The sequence below is a fragment of the Anser brachyrhynchus genome, assembly GCF_964034855.1.
Source record: "Anser brachyrhynchus genome assembly, contig: SCAFFOLD_331, whole genome shotgun sequence".
Classification (NCBI taxonomy): domain Eukaryota; kingdom Metazoa; phylum Chordata; class Aves; order Anseriformes; family Anatidae; genus Anser; species Anser brachyrhynchus.
Window position 1 is genome coordinate 86,549 of NW_027663569.1, and position 19,627 is coordinate 106,175.

General features: G+C 71.7%; 4 protein-coding genes across 8 annotated transcripts; 2 read left to right on the forward strand and 2 right to left on the reverse strand.

The window, feature by feature from the left end:
- The first annotated feature begins 848 nt into the window (after positions 1-848).
- On the forward strand, positions 849-8,634 carry ITGB7 (integrin subunit beta 7). The gene is given in 16 exon segments (XM_080609428.1): positions 849-965; positions 1,036-1,109; positions 2,267-2,275; positions 2,277-2,469; positions 2,869-3,039; positions 3,139-3,380; positions 3,948-4,106; positions 4,191-4,286; positions 4,371-4,460; positions 4,628-4,768; positions 5,104-5,291; positions 5,702-5,922; positions 6,689-6,911; positions 7,363-7,589; positions 8,001-8,161; positions 8,244-8,634. Coding segments are annotated over 16 exon segments (2,349 nt in total). The 5' UTR covers positions 849-904; the 3' UTR covers positions 8,337-8,634.
- Positions 8,439-12,292, reverse strand: ZNF740 (zinc finger protein 740). Of its 4 annotated transcripts, none has more exons than XM_080609440.1 (7): positions 12,138-12,292; positions 11,300-11,529; positions 10,562-10,702; positions 10,324-10,410; positions 10,123-10,213; positions 9,893-10,011; positions 8,439-9,795 (listed from the first exon to the last, which is right to left on the reverse strand). In XM_080609440.1, exons 2-7 carry the CDS (start codon positions 11,315-11,317, stop codon positions 9,706-9,708), a joined length of 546 nt encoding a protein of 181 aa, XP_080465566.1. In that variant the 5' UTR covers positions 11,318-11,529; positions 12,138-12,292; the 3' UTR covers positions 8,439-9,705. The 4 variants fall into 4 exon arrangements, with proteins under 4 accessions (XP_080465566.1, XP_080465564.1, XP_080465565.1 ...); XM_080609438.1 differs by having other exon boundaries at positions 10,123-10,246; XM_080609439.1 differs by having other exon boundaries at positions 10,123-10,246; positions 11,091-11,529.
- Positions 12,293-12,953: 661 nt separating this feature from the next.
- CSAD (cysteine sulfinic acid decarboxylase) lies at positions 12,954-17,078 on the forward strand. Of its 2 annotated transcripts, none has more exons than XM_080609429.1 (15): positions 12,954-13,269; positions 13,396-13,546; positions 13,633-13,759; positions 14,246-14,336; positions 14,425-14,531; positions 14,615-14,730; positions 14,805-14,884; positions 14,962-15,016; positions 15,402-15,518; positions 15,617-15,681; positions 15,802-15,883; positions 15,961-16,160; positions 16,261-16,312; positions 16,555-16,644; positions 16,721-17,078. In XM_080609429.1, exons 2-15 carry the CDS (start codon positions 13,421-13,423, stop codon positions 16,892-16,894), a joined length of 1,482 nt encoding a protein of 493 aa, XP_080465555.1. In that variant the 5' UTR covers positions 12,954-13,269; positions 13,396-13,420; the 3' UTR covers positions 16,895-17,078. The 2 variants fall into 2 exon arrangements, with proteins under 2 accessions (XP_080465555.1, XP_080465556.1); XM_080609430.1 differs by having other exon boundaries at positions 13,120-13,252.
- A 30-nt stretch (positions 17,079-17,108) lies between these two features.
- Positions 17,109-19,209, reverse strand: LOC308187262 (uncharacterized protein). Its single transcript, XM_080609437.1, has 3 exons — positions 19,104-19,209; positions 17,950-18,369; positions 17,109-17,477 (listed from the first exon to the last, which is right to left on the reverse strand). The coding sequence occupies exons 2-3, from the start codon at positions 18,356-18,358 to the stop codon at positions 17,197-17,199; spliced, it is 690 nt and encodes a 229-aa protein (XP_080465563.1). The 5' UTR covers positions 18,359-18,369; positions 19,104-19,209; the 3' UTR covers positions 17,109-17,196.
- Positions 19,210-19,627: the final 418 nt, after the last annotated feature.

A 19,627-nucleotide genomic window follows, 5' to 3' on the forward strand; every position in this document is an offset into this window, starting at 1 on the left:
CCCGCAGCCATGTTTACAGCTCGCCCCGCCCCCCCCGGGGGGGCCACGGGGCTTTTCTATTTTTGCAAAATAAAGAAATGGAAACGAGGGGGGGGCGGCGTGCTCCTTGGGGACCCCCCCGGGGGGGCGGGGCCACGGGGACAAGGAGGGGGGCATGGGGACACGCCATGGGACGGGGGGGTGCACCCACGGGATAACGGGGGACAGTGGGATGGGGGCCAGATTATGGGGGACAATGACGGGACCCCCCCCAGAATAATGGGGGACACCCCCAAGGTAGTTGGGGGACAACTGGGGACAGCGGGGGGAGGCCAGGGGTAATGGGGGGCAGTGGAGGGACCCCCCCCGAATAATGGGGACCCCCCCCCGGGGTAATGGGGGGGGGCCTGGGAGCAAGGGGTGGGCTCCCCCGGATAATGGGGGAGACCCGGGGACAATGGGGACCCCCCCAGGGTGATGGGGGGCACCTGGGGACAGCGCCCCCCCCCCCCCCCCCCCCGCTAACTCCTTCCTGGGGACAAGGGGGACGCCCCGTGGGACGGGGGGGGGGACACCTGAGGCCCCCCCCTCGGGACGAGGCGGGGACACGGCGGGCCCCACCCCCCCCCCTTTACCGCCCCCCCCGCCGGTGGCTGCAGGGCCCCGGGTGGCCGCGGGGAGGCGACACCGGCACGGGCTGCGATGCCCCCCCCATGCCCCCCCCTCCACGCTCCCCCCGTGCCCCCTCATAACCCCTATAGCGTCCCCCATGCCCCCCTATAGAGCCCCCCATAGCGCCCGCCCCCCCCCGCAGCCCTCCCATAGCGGGCAGGATGCGGCGCCCCCCCCCGCCCCCCCCCGCCCCGCCCCGCCCCGCCCCGGGGGGGCCCCACAGCCGCCGCCTCCCTCCTGCAGCGCCGGGGCCATGGGGCGACCGGGGGGGCTCCTGCTGCTGCCGCTGCTGCTGGCGGCCCCGGGGGGGGCAGGTGAGGGGGGGGGGGATGAGGGGATGGGGACCCCCCCCGGGCCCCCCCTGACCCCCCCGGCCTGCCGCAGGGTCCTGCCAGCCGCAGCCCACCTGTGAGGAGTGCATCCGCTCACACCCCCACTGCGCGTGGTGCGAGGAGCCGGTGAGTGGGACCCCCCGGGACCCCCCCGCGACCCCCCCGGGACCCCCCCCGGGACCCCCAGGGGGGGCTCACCCCCAACTCTCACCTGCCCCGCTAGGGAATGGGGAGCCCCATGTCCTGGGGGGGGGTCAATGTCCTGGAGGGGTCCCTGTGTCCTGGGGGGGGGGGGTGTCCCTACTCTTGGGGGTTCACGTTGAGGGGTGGGGGCCCCGTGGGGGGGTCCCATGAAGGTCCCAGACTGATTTCGGGGGTGCCTGGGGGTCTCCCAGGGTCACGCTGTGCCGGGGGGGTCCTGGTGGGGCCCCACTGTCCCCTGGATGCCCCACGCACCCCATGGGAGAGGCACGGGGTCCCTGAGGTCCCGGGAGGGGTCCCGGGGGTCCCTGGGCCCTGGGGTCCTCGCTTTGCCATGGGGTCCCCACTGTCCCCAGGGTCCCAAAGGTCCCTGGGCTCCCCCCCATCCCCGGTGCCCCCCCCGTCCCAGGGGTCCCCCCTGTCCCCCCATGCCGTGGGGTGCCTGCCGTGCCCCCGTCCTCTTGGTGCCCCCCCCGCGCCCCGCGGTTTGTCACCAGGAAGCAGCGAAACCTCGGTGACAAACAGCGGGGGGGGCGGGGGGGGGTGCACCCAGCCCCGTCTCGCACGTCCCAAGGGTGTGGGGGGGAGGGGTGGGGGGGTGGGGTGACGGGTGCGGGGGGGAGGCGCGGGGGGCATGGGTGCAGGGGACGTGGAGCAATGGGTGCAGGAGGGACGTGGGGTGCAGAGGGAAATGGGGGGCAGGGGACGTGCGGGGTGCTGGGCGCAGGTGACGGATGTGGGGTGCTGGGTGCAGGTGCTGGGTGCAGGACCCACATGGGGTGCAGGGTGAGCGGTGCAAGTGATGGGTGCAGGTGACGGATGTGGGGTGCTGGGTGCAGGGTGCTGGATGGGGGGTGCACGACCACAGGGGGTGCTGGGTGCAGGTGCAGGGTGCAGGACCCAGGTGCAGGGTGTTGGAGGGTGCAGGTGCTGGGTGCAGGTGCTGGGTGCTGGAAGGGGGTGCAGGGTGCTGGGTGCAGGTGCAGGGTGCTGCGTGCTGGAGGGTGCATGGTACTGGGTGCATGGTGCTCAGTGCCGGACCCAGGACCAAGGTGGGTGCTCCGCCCCCCCCCCCCCCCCAGGACTTCACGCGGGGGGGGGCAGGCGGAGGCATCGCGCTGCGCCCCCCGGAAGGCCCTGGAGGATGCCGGGTGCCCCCCCCACGCCGTGCTGGAGCCCCGCGGGGACACGCGGGTGCTGGAGGACAAGGAGCTGGGGGGGGCCGGGGGGGCCAAGACGCAGAGCCAGCTGTGGCCCCAGAGGATTGAGCTGGATCTTCGGCCTGGTGCGGGGGGGGCCGGGGGGGTGGTACTGGAGGGGGTGGAATGGGAGTGGAACAGGGATGGGGGTGGTGGAATGGGGGGAATGGGGATGGGGGGGAATGGGGGTGATGGGGGAAATGGGGGGGGAATGGGGATGGGGGGTGGGATGGGGGCAGATGGGGATGGAGGCGGGTAATGGGGTGGAAGATGGGGAATGAGGATGGGGGGGTGGGGGGAGGATGGGTTTGGAATGGGGGGGCAGGTGGGGGTGGAAGGGGGGGAGATGGGGGTGGAAGAGGGGGTAAATGGGGATGGGGGAGATAGGGGTGCAATGGGGGGGTGGGGAGAGGGAGGGCAGTCGGGGCAGATGGGGGGGGATGGGGCACTGAAGTCCCGGGGGGGTCCCCTGACTGCCCCCCCAGGCGAGGAGCGGCCCCTGGAGGTGCGGTTCCGGCGCGCGGGCGGCCTCCCGCTGGACCTCTACTACCTGATGGACCTCTCGTACTCCATGCGCGACGACCTGCACACGCTGCGCCGCCTGGGCAGCGACCTGCTGGCCGCCCTGCGCAACGCCTCCGCCTCCGTGCGCATCGGTGGGACCCCCCTCGGGGGAAAAAAACAGCAAAAAAACCCAAACCCCTCCAACCCCCCCCCCCCCCCAAACCCACGCTGAGCGCGCCGTGCCCTCGCAGGGTTCGGCGCCTTCGTGGACAAGCCGGTGCTGCCGTTCGTCAGCACGGTGCCCTCCAAGCTGCACAACCCCTGCCCCGAGCGGGGGCAGCCCTGCGACCCCCCCGCCGCCTTCCGCCACCTGCTCTCGCTCACCGCCGACGCCGGGGAGTTCGCGCGGCGCCTCGAGGGGCAGCGCATCTCCGGCAACCTCGACGCGCCCGAGGGGGGCTTCGATGCCATGATGCAGGTGGCGCTGTGCCAGGTGGGGGCTGGGGGCGAGGGGGGGGCAGGCAAAAGGGGAGGGAGCGTGCGAGAGAGCAACAGGGGACACGTGCAAGGGGGGGAGCACGTGAAATAGAGAGTGCACGTGCAAGAGGGGGGCATGTGCAAGAGAGGGGGCACAGGCAAGGAGAGGCACATGCAAAGTGGGGGGTTGTGCAAGGGGGGGGCCACAGGCAAGAGTGCAAGTGTGCATGAGAGCAAGTGCGTGCGAGAGTGCAGATGTATGCAAGGGTATCTGTGCGTGCAAGAGCAAAAGCGGGGCTGCATGCAGGAGTAGTGGTGCATGCAGGAGAGTGGGCGCGTGCAAACGGGCACAAGAGTAGGTGTGCATGTGTGCGTGCCTGCTGGTGTGCATGGGGGTGTGTGTGTGCAAGCTGGTGGCAGCGGGGTCTGCAAGTATGTGCGCAAGAGAGCAGTTGTGCCTTCCTGCGAGCAGAGCACGTGCAAGGTGCTGTGCCTGCCCTGCGTGCCGCACGTGTGCAAGGTGCAGTGCGCGTGCAAGGCCCCGTGCAAGGCACGGTGCGCGTGCAAGGCCCAGTGCCCGCAGGAGCGCATCGGCTGGCGCCCCGTGACGCGGCTGCTGGTGTTCGCCTCGGACGACGCGTTCCACACGGCGGGCGACGGGCGCCTGGCCGGCATCGTCCTGCCCAGCGACAGCCGCTGCCACCTGGACGCCAGCGGCATCTACAACCGCAGCCACCTCTACGTAGGTGCCGGCACCCCGGGGGGGCGGGGGGGGATTTTGATGGGGGGGGGCACGCAGCGCCCACTCGTGCCCCTCTCCCTGCAGGATTACCCCTCGGTGGGGCACTTGGCGCAGGTGCTGTCAGCCGCCAACATCCAGCCCATCTTTGCCGTCACCCGGCCCACGGTGCCGCTCTACAAGGTCCGGGGGGGGTTGGGAAGAGGGGTTGGGGAGGCGGGGGGTGGCACCACAATGATGCCGGGTCCCTGACCCCCCATCCCGCAGGAGCTGAGCCGCCTGATCCCCAAATCGGTGGTGGGGGAGCTGCGGGATGACTCGAGCAACGTGGTGCAGCTCATCATGGACGCCTACAACGTGAGGGGGGTGGGAGGGGTTACGGGGGGGGGGGGCACGGGGGGACACCAGGGGGGTGTAGGGGACATGGGGGGCACAGGGGGACATGGGGACGCTGGGCACATGGGGGGGGGGCAGAAGGAACATGGGGACACGGGGGGGTGGTGCTGACGTGCCCCCCCCCCCAGAGCCTGACCTCGACGGTGGAGCTGCAGCACTCGCCGCTGCCCCCCGGGCTCAGCCTCAGCTTCCAGGCCCACTGCGGGGGCCCCCCCGAGCCCCCCCAGCCCCACCGCGGCCTCTGCTCGGGCGTGCACGTCAACCAGCAGGTGTGTGTGGGGGGGGGGTGTCACACGGGGGTCCCCTTGCCGCTCGTGTCCCTGACCGGGGGGTGTCCCCATCCCATGGTTGTCCCCATCCCTCGGGTGTCCCCATCCTGTGGGTGTCCCCTTCCCATGAATGTCTCCAAGCCGTGGCTGTCCCCATCCCACGGGTGTCCCCACCCCACGAATGTCCCCGCCCCGTGGTTGTGGTGTCCCCTTCCCATGGGTGTCCCTGTCCCTTGTGTGTCCCCTCACTGTCAGCGTCCCCAACCCACGGATGTCCCCCCCCCCGTGGCTGTCCCTAACTTTTGGGTGTCCCCCCCGTGGCTGTCCCCCCCCAGGTGAACTTCACGGTGCGGGTGCGGGCGGACGCGTGCCTGGAGGCCCCCCAGCACGTGGCCCTGCGGGTGCTGGGGGTGCCGGAGCAGCTGCACCTTGAGGTGCGCACCCTCTGCAGCTGCCTCTGCACCCAGCACGCCCCCCACGCCCCCCTCTGCCACGGGGGCGACCTCGACTGCGGCGTCTGCAGGTCTGGGGGGGCCCGGGGGGGGGCGGGGGGGGAAATGGGTGGGGGCTGTGGGGTCAGATACGGGTCAGTGGGGTCAGATGGGGGCGGTGGGGTGGGGGCTTTGGGCAGGGTGGGGGCAATGGGGTCAGATGGGGGTAATGGGGTCAGGTGGGGGCAATGGGATCAGATAGGGGGCGGTGGGGTGGGGGCTTTGGGCAGGGTGGGGGCTAAGGGGTCAGATAAGGGGTAATGGTGTCAGATGGGGCAGTAGGGTGGGTGCTGTGGGGTCAGATATGGGTCAATGCGGTCAGATGGGGGCAGTGGTGTGGGGGCTATGGGGTCAGATGGGGGCAGTGGTGTGGGGGCTATGGGGTCAGATGGGGGTGGTGGGGTGGGGGCTGTGGGGCTGACCCTGCCCCCCCCACCTCAAGGTGCCCCGTGGGCCGTCGGGGCCGGCGCTGCGAGTGCGAGGGGCCGGAGGCGGAGGAGGAGGTGGGGGGGGGCTGCCGGCCCCCCAACAGCACGGCCCCCCCCTGCAGCGGGCGGGGGCACTGCGTCTGTGGCGCCTGCGAGTGCCCCCCCGGGCTGAGCGGCCGCTTCTGCGAGTGCGACAGCAGCGCCTGCGAGCGGCACGAGGGGCTGCCCTGCGGAGGTGGGTGCAGGGGGAATACGGGGGACGCTGTGGGGGGGGGGGCAGTCCCTGGGGTCCCCATCCCTTGGGGGGGGGGGTCCTGTCCTGGTGGTGTGCCCCTGTGGGGTCCCCTCCCCATTGCACATCCCCACAGGGTCCCATCCCTGCTGTGTTCCCATGGGTCCTGTCCGTGTCCTGTGGGTTTGGTCCCTGTCCTTTGGGTCCTGTCCCCATCCCCTGGGTCCCATCCCCATCCTTAGGGTCCCGTCCCTGCCCTTAGGGATCTGTCTCTGTCCCTGTCCCCTGGGTCCCGTCCCTGTCTCCTTCCCACAGATCCCATCCATGTGCTGTGGGTTTGGTCCCCATCCTTAATGTCCCATCCCCTGGGTTCTGTCCCTGTCCCCATCCTTTGGTCCCTGTCCCTATCCTCAGGGCTCCATCTCTGTCCTCATCCTTTGGGTCCTGTCCCTGTTCCCGGAGCCCTGTCCCTGTCCCTATCCTTAGAGTCCCACTCCCCCGTCCCCTGGGTCCTGTCCCTGTCCCCATCCTTAGGGTCCCATCCGCGTCCCTATCCTTAGGTTCCCATTCCCTGGTCCTGACCCTGTCCCATTCCCACAGACCCCACCTGTGCCCTGTGGGTCCTGTCCCCATCCTTGGGGTCTGGCCCCTGCCCTCAGGTTCCCGTCCCTGTCCCCATCCCCTGGGTCCCATCCTTAGGGTCCCGTCCCCGTCCCCCCCCGTGTCCCGCGGGTGCCGTGCGGGCTCCCACGGCCGCATCCTGTTGCAGGCCCGCAGCGGGGCACGTGCGAGTGCGGGCGGTGCCGGTGCAGCGCGAACTTCACGGGCAGCGGCTGCGGGTGCAGCCTGGTGGGGGACGGCTGCAAACGGGGGGGCCGCGAGTGCAGCGGGCGGGGGCGCTGCGAGTGCGGGCGCTGCCGCTGCCAGCCCGGCTTCGTGGGGCCCTTCTGCGCCCACTGCCCCTCCTGCCCCGGGCCCTGCCAGCGCCTGCGGTGAGCGGGGGGGGGGCAACGGGGGGACAGGGGACACTGGGGGGTTGGGGACATTGGGGGTTGGGGAATGGGGGCGCGTGGGATGGGGACAGGGGGACAGGGATGGGATGGGGACAGGGGGACGTAGGGACAGGGATGGGAGGGGACTGGGGACAAGGGACGTGGGCACATGGGGTGGTTGGGGAATGGGGACAGGGACGGGATGGGGGCAGGGGGACGTGGTGACAGGGACGGGATGGGGACACGGAGGCTGGGGAATGGGGACAGGGATGGGTGTGGACAAGGAGGGTACGGGGTGGCAGCGATGTGGGGAGGAGGGCTTGGAGGGTATGGGGTGGCCGCGGGTACGGGGGCATGGGGGGGACCCTGGGGACATGGGGACAGGCACGGGGGGGGACCGGGAGTTTGGGGACAGGGACAGGGCTGTGACGGCGCCAGGGGCTGCCCCCAGGGACTGCGTGGATTGCGGCGCCTTCGGGGGGGGGCCCCTGCGCGAGAACTGCAGCCAGGCCTGCAACAGGACGGTGCTGTGGGTGCAGCCCCCCCCGGCCCCCCCCACCCCCACCCTGTGCCGGGAGAAGGCGGCCGACGGGCGCATCCTCGTCTTCCTCATCAAGCAGGGGGGTGGCGAGGAGGAGGACGGCGGGGACGTGGTGGTCACCGTCTGGGCTGAGGAGGGTGAGCACGGGGGGGCACCGGGACCCCAAGCCCCCCAGGACCCCACACCTGGGGGTCCCCAAACCCCAAGGGACTGGGTTTGGGAGGGGCTGGCCCCCATGGGACCCCCAGCTGGGTTTGGGGAGGTGCTGGCCCCCAGGGGACCCCTTGGCCATGTTGAGGGGGGGACCCTTGGCCCCCATGGGACCCTTGGTGGGGTTTGGGGGGTCCTGGCCCCCATGGGACCCCTTGGATGGGTTTTAGGGGGGAGTCCTGGCCCCCGTGGCACCCCTTAGACAGGCCTGGGGATGTCCTGGTGTCCATGGGTCCCCCCAGCTGTGTTTGGGGGGCTCCTGGCCACCACGCACACCCCCAGCTGGGTTCGGGGGGGCGGTGGGGGCCCCCCCAGCCCCGCTGACCCCCCGCCCCCAGCCCCCCCGCAGCACCCGGCGGCGCTGGCGGCCGGGCTGGTGGCCGGGATCGTGGCAGGGGGGCTGCTGCTGGCGGCCGGGGGCCGCGGCTGGGCCGAGCTCCACGACCGGCGCGAAGTGCGGCGCTTTGAGCAGGAGCGGCGCCGCGCGCGCTGGGACGAGGTACGGGACCGGGGGGGGCTGTGGGGCCCCCGGGGGGGCTGCGGGGCCGGCAGTGACCCCATGTCTATTCCCCCCCCCGCAGAACAACCCCTTGTTCAGGAGCGCCACCACCACCGTCGTCAACCCCAGCTACTGTCCGCAGCGAGGGGACGGCGATGCGGGGGGCCCGCAGTGACCCCCCCCCCCGAGCGTCCCCCCTTGTCGTCCTTGGACCCTGACCCCCCCCCCCCCCCCCCAAAAAAAAGCCCCCTCCCGGCAGAAGAAGCAGAGCCGAGGGTAGAAAAGGGAAACCATCGAGTTTTATTTAAATACCCTACCGGCACGAAGGAACAGACGCCACGCTACTGGTAAAAAGAGACGAGTTTATGGCCTTATAAAAACTACAGCTCAAAAGGGATGCTGGCCCCCGCCGCGCCCCCCGCCCCCCCCATAGCAAAATAAGTATATTAAAAACAACAAAAACCGAAACAAAACGGAACCCCCCCCCCCCCCGCCCCGAGCCGTGGCACCGCGCGCGGTTTCGCTCCCGTTCCTCGTCAGCCCCCGCCGCGCCCACAGCCGCTCCTTTGCGGCCCCCCCCCTGGCGGTAACGGAGCCCCCGCGGGGTTTGGGGGCGACCCCGTGCCCGTGTCCAGCCCCTCCTGGTGCTGCTCGCCCCGGGGGGGTCCCCGCCGCCCCCACACGGCTCCCCCAGAAGAGGAAGAGGAGGGGAGAGGCCGCGGGGGCCCCCAGGGGGGTTTTGGGGGACTACGGGGGGTCAGCCGCTGAATCGCCCCCCCCCCCCGTGGGAGCGCTGCCCCGAGGCGTTCCCCCCCCAGCCCTGGGTTTGGTTTTAAGGCCGGCGCTTTCGGAGGCGCCGGGGGGGGGGGGGCGTTGCTTGGCTCGGAGCGGGCTGGGGAGGGCTGGGGGGGCTCTGAGCGGGCCCAGGCGCTGCCCCCTCCTCCCCAGGGACCCCGACACAGTGGGGGGGCCCCACACTCCCCCCAGGACGGCTCAGAAGTGAGCAGAAGCCCCCCCCCGGCTTCTCAGCTCTCCCGATGCGATGGCTCCTGGGCTTTGACCAGGTCACGGGGACTTTTGGGGTCAGCTTTGGGGTCAGTTTGGGGTCGGTTTTGGGGCTGGGGGCTCTGGGCAGGCCCCCCGTGAAGGTGGCAGTGGGGCGGGGGCCCACGAGCAGGCCCACGAGCCCCAAACCCCGGCGAGCACCGAGAGGGGAAGTGGCCGGGGCGGGCCCCGCCTCTCGCTCCGCTTTTCTTGCAAAACCCGAAGGTTTTGGGGCAGGCTCCTGGCCGCCGGGCGCCCCACCCGCGGGATTTGGGGCGCGGCGCTCTCGGGGCTGCTGGGAGGCGCCCGGCGGTGTGGGGGCCGGGGGGGGACGAGAGGAAGGCCGCCGCCGGCTGGGGGAAGGTTTCCAGATCATCTTCAGCCTATGTACAGTGTCGGGACCTCATCTGGCAGTCCTGGGGGGGCGGCACCCCCCGGCCCCGCGGCGGGGGGGGGCCCTGAGCGCCCGGCCGCGCCCCGCTGCGAGCGGTCACCTCGGCCTAGAGCAGCAGCTGCGCCTCGGGGGCTTTGGTTTGGCAGCCTTGGCACATCCGTTTGTGTCGCAGCAGCCGGTCTGTCCTGGAGAAGCTCTGCGGGGGGACATGGGCAGGGCGTGAGGAGCCCCCCCCGGCGAGGAGGAGCCCCCCCGGGGGTGAGGAGCCCCCCCCCCTCCCTGCCGCCCCGTACCTGCATGCAGCGCTCGCACTGGTAGGGCTTCTCGCCGCTGTGCACGCGCTTGTGGCGCTCCAGGTGGTACTTCTGGATGAAGCGCATGTCGCACACGTCGCACTCGAAGGGCTTCTCGCCTGGGGGGCATGGGGGGGCGCTCAGGGGGGGGAATGCTGCCCCTGCCTCGAGGTAACGAGCCCAGGGTGGTTAATTAGGGTGGGGAGGGGGGTTATTTGGGGCGCCCTTACCGGTGTGGATGAGGATGTGCCTCTTGAGGTGGTAGCTGCTGCGGAAGGCGCCGTAGCAGAGCTCGCAGATGAAGTTCTTGGCGCTGCTCAGCTGGAAGGAGCCGTTCTGCTTGATCACCACCATCTGGGGGGGCGGCCCCGTCAGCCCCCACCGCCGGCGGGGCTGGGCGCTGCCCCCCCATCCTCCCCCCCCCCACCTGCCTTTTTGATGGAGTTTTTGGGCTGCGACGCCTCAGCCGTCTCCTCCTCCTTGCGGCCGCGCGGCTTCTCGCCGTCCTGGCGCAGCGCCTTGTGGGGCGGGGCGGGGGGGGCGGAAAAAAACTCGCGGTGAGACCCCCGGCGGCGCCGCTGCTGCCGCCGCTGCCGCCGCTGCTGCTGCCGCCGCTGCCGCCGCCGCCGCCGCTGCTGCCCCCGCGTCCCCCCCGCGCTGCGGCCGTACCAGCACCTCCGGGCTGCCGCCGCCGCCGCGCTCGCGGCCCTCCGCCGCCGCCTTGGCGCCCTGCTTCGGCATCATCTTCTTGCTGGCCGCCGTGGGCACGAGGCACACGCCCGAGAGGCCCTCGCACGCCAGGAGGCTCGCCTGGAGGGGGGGGGGCACGGGGTGGGGGGCGAGAAAAGAAGAGAAGAGAAGGGCGGCGAGCTGCAGGCGCGAGCCACGCAGCGCCCCGGCCCTCCACACGCGGCGCCCGAAGCCCTGCCGGGGACGGGGGGGACGGGGGGGGGGGCACCTCGCGCCACCCCGGGGGGGGGGCGAGAGCCAAAGCGGGGGCCTAACCGCTAACGGGGGGCGGGGGGGGGCAGAGGGGAGGGGGGGGGACACGGGGAGGGGAGGGCGGCGAGGGGGAGCGCGGCCGGGCCAGGGATAGATGCCCGGTGGTGGTGGGTGGGGGGGGGCAGCCGGGGGGCCGCCGGGCGTCCCGGGGCTGAGCGGCTCCCCGGGGGGGGCGGGGGGGCGCGGGGCTCATTACCTGAGCCATGCTGGGTCTGTCTGTCTGTCTGTCTGTCCTCAACTGGCAATGCCTTAGCCTTAACGCTCCCAGGGAAGGATTTTAGGAAGCCTCGCTCTGTTTTGCTTTTTTTTTTTTTTGCTTTTTTTTGGCTTTTTGGCTTTTTTTGTATTTTTTTGTGTGCTTTTCTCTCAGTTAATCATTTTTTTTTGGCCGGTCTTGCCCAGTACCCTCCACTTTGCCGACATCGTGCGGGGATCAGGGCGCCCGGTGCCGTGGCTGCGCTGGGGGGGGCGGCTCCTCCTCGGGCCCCCCCGGCGGGGACGGGGCCGGGCAGGGCGGGGGAGCGGGGGGACGGCGCCGGGGGGGGGCGCGGCGCCCTCACGGGGGGGTCATCCCCGGCCCCCCGCCCTCGGGGGGGCGCCGGCTCCGTGCGGGAGACGCTGCTGCGGGTCTTCGCCTGCGGGAAGGAGGAGACGTGATGGGGGGGGGGCACGGGGGGGGCGCACCCGGGAGGGTGGCACCGGGCGGGGGGGGAGATGGGGGCGGGGGGAGCGGGCCTTAAGGCGGGGGGTGCACCTTAACGGGGGGTGGCACGGTGACAGGTCGCAGGGGGGGGGCTTTTGGGGGGCGGGGGTCACGCTGCAGGCCCCGAAATGGAGGGGGGGCCTGGGAAGGGGGGGCACCGGTCCCGGGGGGAGGTCTCGGTCCCCGTGGGGGGGATGGGGAGGGGGGCCGCCGGGCCCGGAGGGGGGGTCACCGGGCCCCGGGGGGGACTTCTCAGCTCCAGGGGGGTCTTATTACCGGGGGGGGGGGCTTCTACCGGGGGGGTTCTCGGTCCCGGGGTCTTATTACCGGGGGGGGCCCTCAATCCCCGGGGGGTTCCGGTCCCGGGGCCCCTCCCCCTCCCGCTGAGCCCCCCCCACCTGCAGCCCCTCCCCCTCCCCGCCCCCCCCATCCGGGCCCCGTGCCCCGCGGTGTGTGGCTGGGGGGGGGCCGGGCCCGGCGCGGTGCCCCCCTCCCCTCCCCCGTCCGCTCGCGGTGCCGGGGGGGCGGCGGGGCCTGTACCTGCCGGCCGCTCCGCTCCGCGCCGCCCCGAGTTTACAAACGGCCGCCGCCGCCCCCCCTTCCTCGGCCGCCGCCGCCGACCCGGAACCGGAAGCGCCCGCCCTCCCCTTCCTCTCCCCCCCCGCCGCCGCCGCCGCTGCGGCCGGGACTTCCGGTGGGGAGCCCGGCGGAGGGAGAGGCGCCGCGCATGCGCGCTAAGGGCGCGTGAAGCCGAGCACGGTGCCGCCATCTTGGGGCCGGGGGGGGGGCGTTACTGCCCCCGGGGGTCCTCCCGCCCCCGGTACTGCCCCCAGGGGGTCCTTTCCCTCCATATTGCCCCCCAAGGGGTCCTCCCACCCCCGGTACTGCCTCCGGGGGCGTCCCTTCCCCCGGTGTTGCCCCCCGGGACCTCCTCCTGACCCTGTTACTGCCCCCCGAGGGGTCCTTTCACCCCGTTATTGCCCCCCCCCGGGGCCTTTACCCCCGGTATTGCCCCCTGAGGGATCCTTCCACCCCCATTATTGCCCCCTGGGGGGTCCTTTCCCTGGATATTGCCCCCCAAGGGGTCCTTCTGCCCCGGTACTGCCCCCCGAGGGGACCTTTCCCTCCAAATTGGCCCGCAAGGGGTCCTCCCACCCCCATTATTGTCCCCCGGGGTGTTCTTCCCCCCCTGTTTCTGCCCCCCAGGGACTCCTTGCCCCCTTGTATTGCCCCAGGGGCAGCCTTTAAACCTCTCCCCCCATTCTATGCCCCCCCCATCCCGCCGTGCCCCCGGCCCTGCCCTCCCCAGCGCCCCCCCCCCCCGTGCCCCCCTCAGCTCCGCCCCCGCTGTCCCCAGCCCGCCCCCCCCAGATGAATGCCCCTGGTGCCCCCGTCCCATCCTGGGGTGGGGGCCAAATGGGGGGGGGGCACCCCCAGAGCCCCCCGGGCAGGGCCGGGCCCACCGCCGTCCCCTCACATTGCCATCGGGAGCCTTCAGCCGGGACCAGCAGCCCGTACTGGGCGCACTGGGAGGCGCTGGGCCGTCCCCACGGCCCCTCCCTGGGGACGCCAGCGCTGGGGGGGGCCGCACTTTGCCCCGGTCCCCTGGGAGGGGACGCGGGTGCCGGCTGCTGCCCTTCGCCCCCGCGCTTGTGGTGAGAAATCGGGCGAGGTGAGGGGAACGGGGGGGCCAGGGCATCGCCCCCTGAATAGGGGACCCCCACGGGGGAGTGACAGCCGCCCCGTGTCCGTCTGTCCCTCCGTGTGTCAGTCCGTCCTGTGTCCGTCCGTCCCGCAGGGATGAGCGGCGTGGCGGGGCCGTGATGGCGGAGGGCAGCGCGCTGGAGCGGCCGGGCCTGGACAGGGCGGCGGGGGAGGAATTCCTGCGGGAGGCCTTCGAGGTGCTGCTGGACGAGGTCGTCCGCAAGGGCACGGACACGGCCCTCAAGGTGCCAGCGGGGCCGACACGGGGCGGGGGGGGCGTCCCTGAGCCCCTCTGGGGGTGCCGGGGGCTGAGCGCCGGGGCCTGGCCCAGGTGTGCGACTGGAGGGAGCCGCGGGAGCTGCGGGCGCTGCTGGACCTGGAGCTGCGCAGCCACGGGGAGCCCCCGCAGCGCCTGCTGCAGCGCTGCCGCGATGTCGCCCGCTACAGCGTCAAGACCGGTGAGCGCATGGACGAACCCGGCGGCCCTGGCTGATCCCAGTCGGTCCCAGTCGGTCCCAGGGCTGCCTGCAGGGCCCCCTCCCCACCCGGCTGCTCCTTGCCCCAGGAGCGGGGGTCCCGCACGTCCCGGTCACGGCCCCGCCACGCACACTGGTCCCAGCAGCCCCAGCCCCACTCGTGTCCCCCCACCCATTAAGGTTCCCCCCCCAAAGATCCCAACAACGCCACTCGTGTCCCTGTTACCCATAAAGGTCCCAGCAACCTCACTGGTGTCCCCCCACCCATTAAGGTGTCACCCCCCCCAAAGATCCCACCTGCTCCACTCGTGTCCCCCCACCCCACGGACCTAGCTGCACCCCCCTTTGCTGCCCCGTGGCCGTGTCCCCATGGTCCTGTCAGGGCCGTGTCCCCGGGGTCCTGCAGTGCGGGGGCTCCCCGTGCTCCCCGCCCCCCCCGTGGCTGATGTCCCCCATGTCCCCCCCCAGGACACCCCCGCTTCTTCAACCAGCTCTTCTCGGGGCTGGACCACCACGCGCTGGCGGGACGCCTGCTGACCGAGGCCCTCAACACCAGCCAGTGGGTGCCTGGGGACGTGGGAGGGGGGGTCTCGGGGCATGGGGGGACTCCGTTTCCAGCCCCCCCGGTCCTGTCGTGCCGCCCCCAGGTACACGTACGAGATCGCCCCGGTGTTCGTGCTGATGGAGGAGGTGGTGCTGGCCAAGCTGCGGGAGCTGGTGGGATGGAGCAGCGGCGACGGCACCTTCTGCCCTGGTGTGTGTGTGGGAGGGAGCTACGGGGGGGGTCCCGGGGTCCGCATCACCCCCCAGGGCCGGTGCTGAGCGCCCCCCCCGCAGGAGGCTCCATCTCCAACATGTACGCCATGAACGTCGCCCGCTTCCAGCGCTTCCCCGAGGGCCGGCAGAGGGGCAGCCGGGCCCTGCCGCGCCTGGCGCTCTTCGCCTCACAGGAGGTGGGGATGGGGACGGGGTGGGGGGGCTCGGGGGCAGCCCCCCCCCGGCCCCCCAACCCTGCTGCCCCCCCCAGAGCCACTACTCCATCGAGAAGGGGGCCGCCTTCCTGGGCATCGGCACCGACAACGTCTTCCTGGTGCGCACGGATGAGAGGTGAGGGCCCCGGGCACCGCGGGGGGGGGTTGGGACGGGACCCCCAGCCCTGCTGCTGAGCCCCCGGTACCCCACAGGGGGAAGATGATCCCTGAGGAGCTGGAGAAGGAGATCGAGAGGGCGAAAGGCGAGGTGAGGCCGCGGGGAGCCGGCCGTGGTGGGATCCTCTGCAAATACCCTGACCCCATTGTGCTGCCTCCGGCCCCAACGTGCTGCCCTTGGCCCAAATATGCTGCCCCCTGCCCCTACCTGCTTCCCCTCACCCCAATGCACTGCCCCCTGCCCCAATGCACTGCCCCCGGCCCCAGTGTGCTGCCCCCCACCCCAGTGCACCGTCCCCTGCCCCAATGCACTGTCCCTTGTCCCCCAGCGCGCTGCCCCCTGCCCCACTGTGCTCCCCCCTGCAATGCACTGCCCCTTCCCACCCCACTGCCCCCCATCCCGCTGTGCTGCCCCCATCCCGCTGTGCTGCCCCTGTCCCCACCCCTGCCCCCATCCCCACCCTGCCGCCCCCCAGGGCGCCGTGCCCTTCTTCGTCAGTGCCACGTGCGGCACCACCGTCCTGGGCGCCTTCGACCCGCTGGGCAGCGTGGCGGACGTGTGCCAGCGCCACGGCCTCTGGCTCCACGTGGACGTGAGTCTCTGGGGGGGGGCGGGAGGGGTCTCCCCGCAGCCCCAATCCCCTGGGGTGCCCCGGGGGCGCCCCCTGCTCCCACCCCCTGTGCCCCGCAGGCCGCCTGGGGCGGGAGCGCGCTGCTCTCCAGGACGCACCGACACCTCCTGGCCGGCATCGAGAGGTATCCGCGCTGCGAGACGGGCTCAGGACTCGCTGCTTAAGGACTCAGGGGGCTGGGGGGGCTGGGAGGGGGGGCCGGTGGCATCGTCCCCCTGACCCCCTGACCCCATTCTCCTCCCAGGGCTGACTCGGTGGCCTGGAACCCGCACAAGATGCTGGCGGTGGGGCTGCAGTGCTCGGCTCTGCTCCTCCGCGACACCTCCGTAGGTCCCGCGCCCCCACCCTGGGACCTCCAGGCCCCCCAGGACCCCGGTGCTGAGCCCCCTGCGGCCTCCCCCAGGGGCTGCTGCAGCGGTGCCACGGGGCAGGCGCCGCGTACCTCTTCCAGCCTGACAAATTCTACGACGTGGCGTACGACACCGGCGACAAGACGGTGCAGTGCGGCCGGCGCGTCGACTGCCTCAAGCTCTGGCTGCTCTGGAAGGCCGTGGGCACCGAGGGGCTGGAGCGCCGTGTTGACAGGGCCTTTGCCTGCACCAGGCGAGTGCCAGGACCCCTCCCCGAGCCCGGGGGGGCTGTGAGATGCCCCCCACAGCATCTCGTGGCCCCGGGGCCGTGGCTGACGCTGCTCTGTCCCCAGGTACCTGGCGGAGGAGGTGAGGCGGAGGGACGGCTTCCAGCTGGTGCTCGAGGTACAGGGCCGCACGCCCGTGCTGCTGTCGGGGTGATTTCACGCCGTGGTGCTGCGGCATCACCAGGGAGCCCCGGGGGAGTGGGAGCAGGGAGCACCCCCCTCCTGTCCTGCGGCCACTTTGGGGTTCACACCAATCCATCAGGGTGTCCCCAGAAGCAGGGCACAGCCGGTGCCAGTGACCTTGGTAAGGCTCCGTTAACCCCCCACCCTCAGCCCATTTTCTGCCCTCGTCCCCTGCAGCCCGAATTCATCAACCTCTGCTTCTGGTTCGTGCCGCCCAGCCTGCGGGGCCGCGAGGGCTGTGAAGATTTCTGGCTGCGGCTGGGGAAGGTGAGCGCAGCACCCAGCCCCCCCCGCCCCCCCGCAACCCCCCCGGCAGCCCCCCCATGGCCCTGTCCCTGTGCAGGTGGCCCCCGCCATCAAGGAGAGGATGATGAAGGAGGGCTCCATGATGGTGGGCTACCAGCCCCACGGCGCCAGGGTCAACTTCTTCCGGCAGATCGTCACCAGCCCCGCCGTCACCAGGGCCGACCTTGACTTCTTCCTGGACGAGATCGAGAGGCTGGGGCGTGACCTCTAGGGCCCTGCATGCCCCCCTGGGGGGGGACATTTGGGGACCGAGGGTGGGGGGTGCTCCCCCTGCTCGTAGCCCAGTGAAGGCTGGACCGGCCTCCACCATGCTGTGAGGATGGGTGGAATAAATCCCTTTTTACCGTGGAATAAATCCCTTTTTACCATGGAATAAATCCCATTTTACCACGGAATAGACCCATTTCACCATAAGATAAACCCGATTTACTGTAGAATAAATACACTTTATTCTGCCGGTCCCAGCATAAAACAGCCCCGAGCATGGCCAGGACCCCCCCGGCTGCGCCCCCCCTACATGCCCTGCAGGAGCTCGAGCACCTCGGGGTCCACGGGGGCACCGCGCAGGCAGTCCCGCAGCCGGGGGGCAGTGGCCCCCCCCTGCTGCCGCCGGCGCCACTCCCGCAGCATCTCGAAGGTGCGCAGCACGGCGCGCTGCGGCCGCTCCTCGCCGATCTGCTCGAGGCGGCTCTGCGGCAGCCCCAGGCAGGCGATGCCCACCTCCTGCCACTCGCTGCCCAGCCTCTGCGCCACCAGCAGCAGGTCCTGCTCCGTCAGCAGCCGGGGGGGGCGGCCTAGGGGCAGGGGGGAGCGTCAGGGGTGCTGCCACATCCTCCCCGCACCCCCCCAGTGCCTCCCCGAGCATCCTCAGCAGGTCCTGGTGATCCTTGGGCAGTGCTGCCAGCACCCCGGGCATCTCCAGCATCCCCAAGACCCTGGGCACCTCCAGCACCCCGAACACCTCCAGGACCCTGAGCGCCTCCAGCATCCCAGGCACCTTCAGCACCCCAAGCGCCTCCAGGACCCGGGCACCTCCAGTATCCTGGATACCTCCCACAACCTGGGCGCCTCCAGTATCCAGAGCGCCTCCAGCGCCCCAAGCACCTCCAGCACCTCCAGCACTCCGGGCATCTCCAGCACCTCCAATACCCTGTGCGCCCCCAGCACCCCAAGTGCCTCCAGCACCCTGGGCACCTCCAACACTTCCAGCACCCTGGGCACCCCAGACACCTCCAGTACCCCGGGCATCTCCGGTATGATGGATACCTCCAGCGTCCTGAACACCTCCAGCATCCGGAGCACCTGCAGCACCCCGAGCGCCTCCAGGACCCTGGGCATCTCCAGCACCCTGACCACCTCCAGCACCCTGGGCACCTGCGGCACCCTGAGCTCCGCCGCCGGCCTCACCGAGGCCGCCCGGGGCCTCGTCCTCCTCGGGGAGCTGGTACTGCCGCAGGAGGTCGTGGCGGCCGAGCTGCCGGAGGACGGCGGCGGCCACGAGCAGCGCGCGGCCGGGGAAGTGCTGCAGGAGCAGGGTGCAGAGCTCGGGGCGCGTGGCGGGGTGCAGGCGGCTCAGCGGCAGCTGCCCCCCCAGCAGGAACTTGAAGGCCTCGAACTCGTCCTCTGCCAGCGCCCGCTGCAGCCCCAGCAGCGTCTCACGCTCACCTGACGCCATCAGGGATGGAGCTGCCGGGAGGGGGGGGGGGGCACGTCGGGGCACAGGGACAGACGAGGACCCCGGGGACAGCGCCGTGCGCCATCCCTGACCCATGTGTGTGCCCCCTCTGTCCTGTGTGTGTACCCCCCCACCATATGTGCCCCCCCCACTGCTGTGGGGAGGGGTCCCCCCGGCGTCCCCAGAGACATGGAGCCAGCTGTGGGGCACCCCAGTGTCCCCAGTACCCCCCCCATTGCCATAGGACCCCCCAGTGTCCCCAGTACCTCCCCGCTGCCAGGTGACACAGTCCCCCAGTGTCCCCAGAACCCCCCCACTGCCGTGGGAACTGGTCCCCCCAGTGTCCCCAGTACCCCCTCATCATCCCCAGTACGCCCGCACTGCCACGGGACCCAGTCCCCAGTGTTCCCAGTGTCCCCAGTAGCCCCCCACCATGAGACCAGTTCCACCAGTTGTCCCCAGTTCCCTCCCCCGCCATGAGACCCAGCCCACCAGAACCCCCAGTGCCCCCCCGCTGCCATTGGGCTGGGTCCCCCAGTGCTCCCAGTAATCCCCAGTGCTCCCAGTACCCCCCGCCCCCCAGGGTCCGGTTCCCCCCGCCCCGCCCGTTGCTCGATATCTCCGGTTCCCCCCGGTTCCCCCCGGTTCCCCCCGGTTTCCGGGAGCACCCCGCCCCCCCCCCCCCGAGTCCCCCCGGCCCCTCCAGGAGCCCCCCGGCCCCCCCGCGCCCCCCCCCACCCCTCACCTCCTTCCTTTTCCCGCCAGGAGTTGGGGGCGTGGCCGGTGACAAAAGGGGGCGTGGCCGGGGCCGGAGGGGCGGGGCTTGGGAGGCGACTCCGGGCGGGGGCGCCCTGGGGTAGCCCCCAGTAGCCCCCGTTGGTCCCCAGTAGCCCCAGCCCCAGCGCCCCCAGTGCCCCCAGTCCCGTGCCCCTCAGGGCCCCCCCTACTCGTCCCCACTGCTGTGCTCCAGTGCTCCCAGTGCTCCCAGTGCCCCCAGTATCTCCCAGTGCCCCCCAATATCCCCCAGTTCGCCCATTACCCCCCAATATCCCCCCTCCCAGTGCCCCCAGTACTCCCCATTATCCCCCAGTGCTCCCATTACCTCCCAGTTCCTCCAGTATTCCCCAGTGTCTCCCATTGCTCCCAGTATCCCCATTACCCCCCAGTACCCCCAGTACCTCCCAGTACTCCCAGTACCCCCCAGTATCCCCCAGTATCCCCCAGTACCCCCAGGATCCCCAGTACCTCCCAGTACCCACCAGTATCCCC

Coding starts and splice junctions, on each gene's coding strand:
- LOC308187262 (XM_080609437.1), bottom strand. CDS start 18,358: ATGGCGTCAGGTGAGCGTGAGACGCTGCTGGGGCTGCAGCGGGCGCTG. Junction 17,478..17,949: donor AGGTGTTCAGGACGCTGGAG/GTATCCATCATA, acceptor CCCTGCCCCTAG/GCCGCCCCCCCCGGCTGCTG.
- CSAD (XM_080609429.1), top strand. CDS start 13,421: ATGGCGGAGGGCAGCGCGCTGGAGCGGCCGGGCCTGGACAGGGCGGCG. Junction 14,731..14,804: donor CGCTCTTCGCCTCACAGGAG/GTGGGGATGGGG, acceptor TGCCCCCCCCAG/AGCCACTACTCCATCGAGAA. Junction 16,313..16,554: donor GCTTCCAGCTGGTGCTCGAG/GTACAGGGCCGC, acceptor CGTCCCCTGCAG/CCCGAATTCATCAACCTCTG.
- ZNF740 (XM_080609438.1), bottom strand. Junction 10,411..10,561: donor GCGGCAGCCCGGAGGTGCTG/GTACGGCCGCAG, acceptor CCGCCCCACAAG/GCGCTGCGCCAGGACGGCGA. Junction 10,012..10,122: donor GCACATCCTCATCCACACCG/GTAAGGGCGCCC, acceptor CATGCCCCCCAG/GCGAGAAGCCCTTCGAGTGC.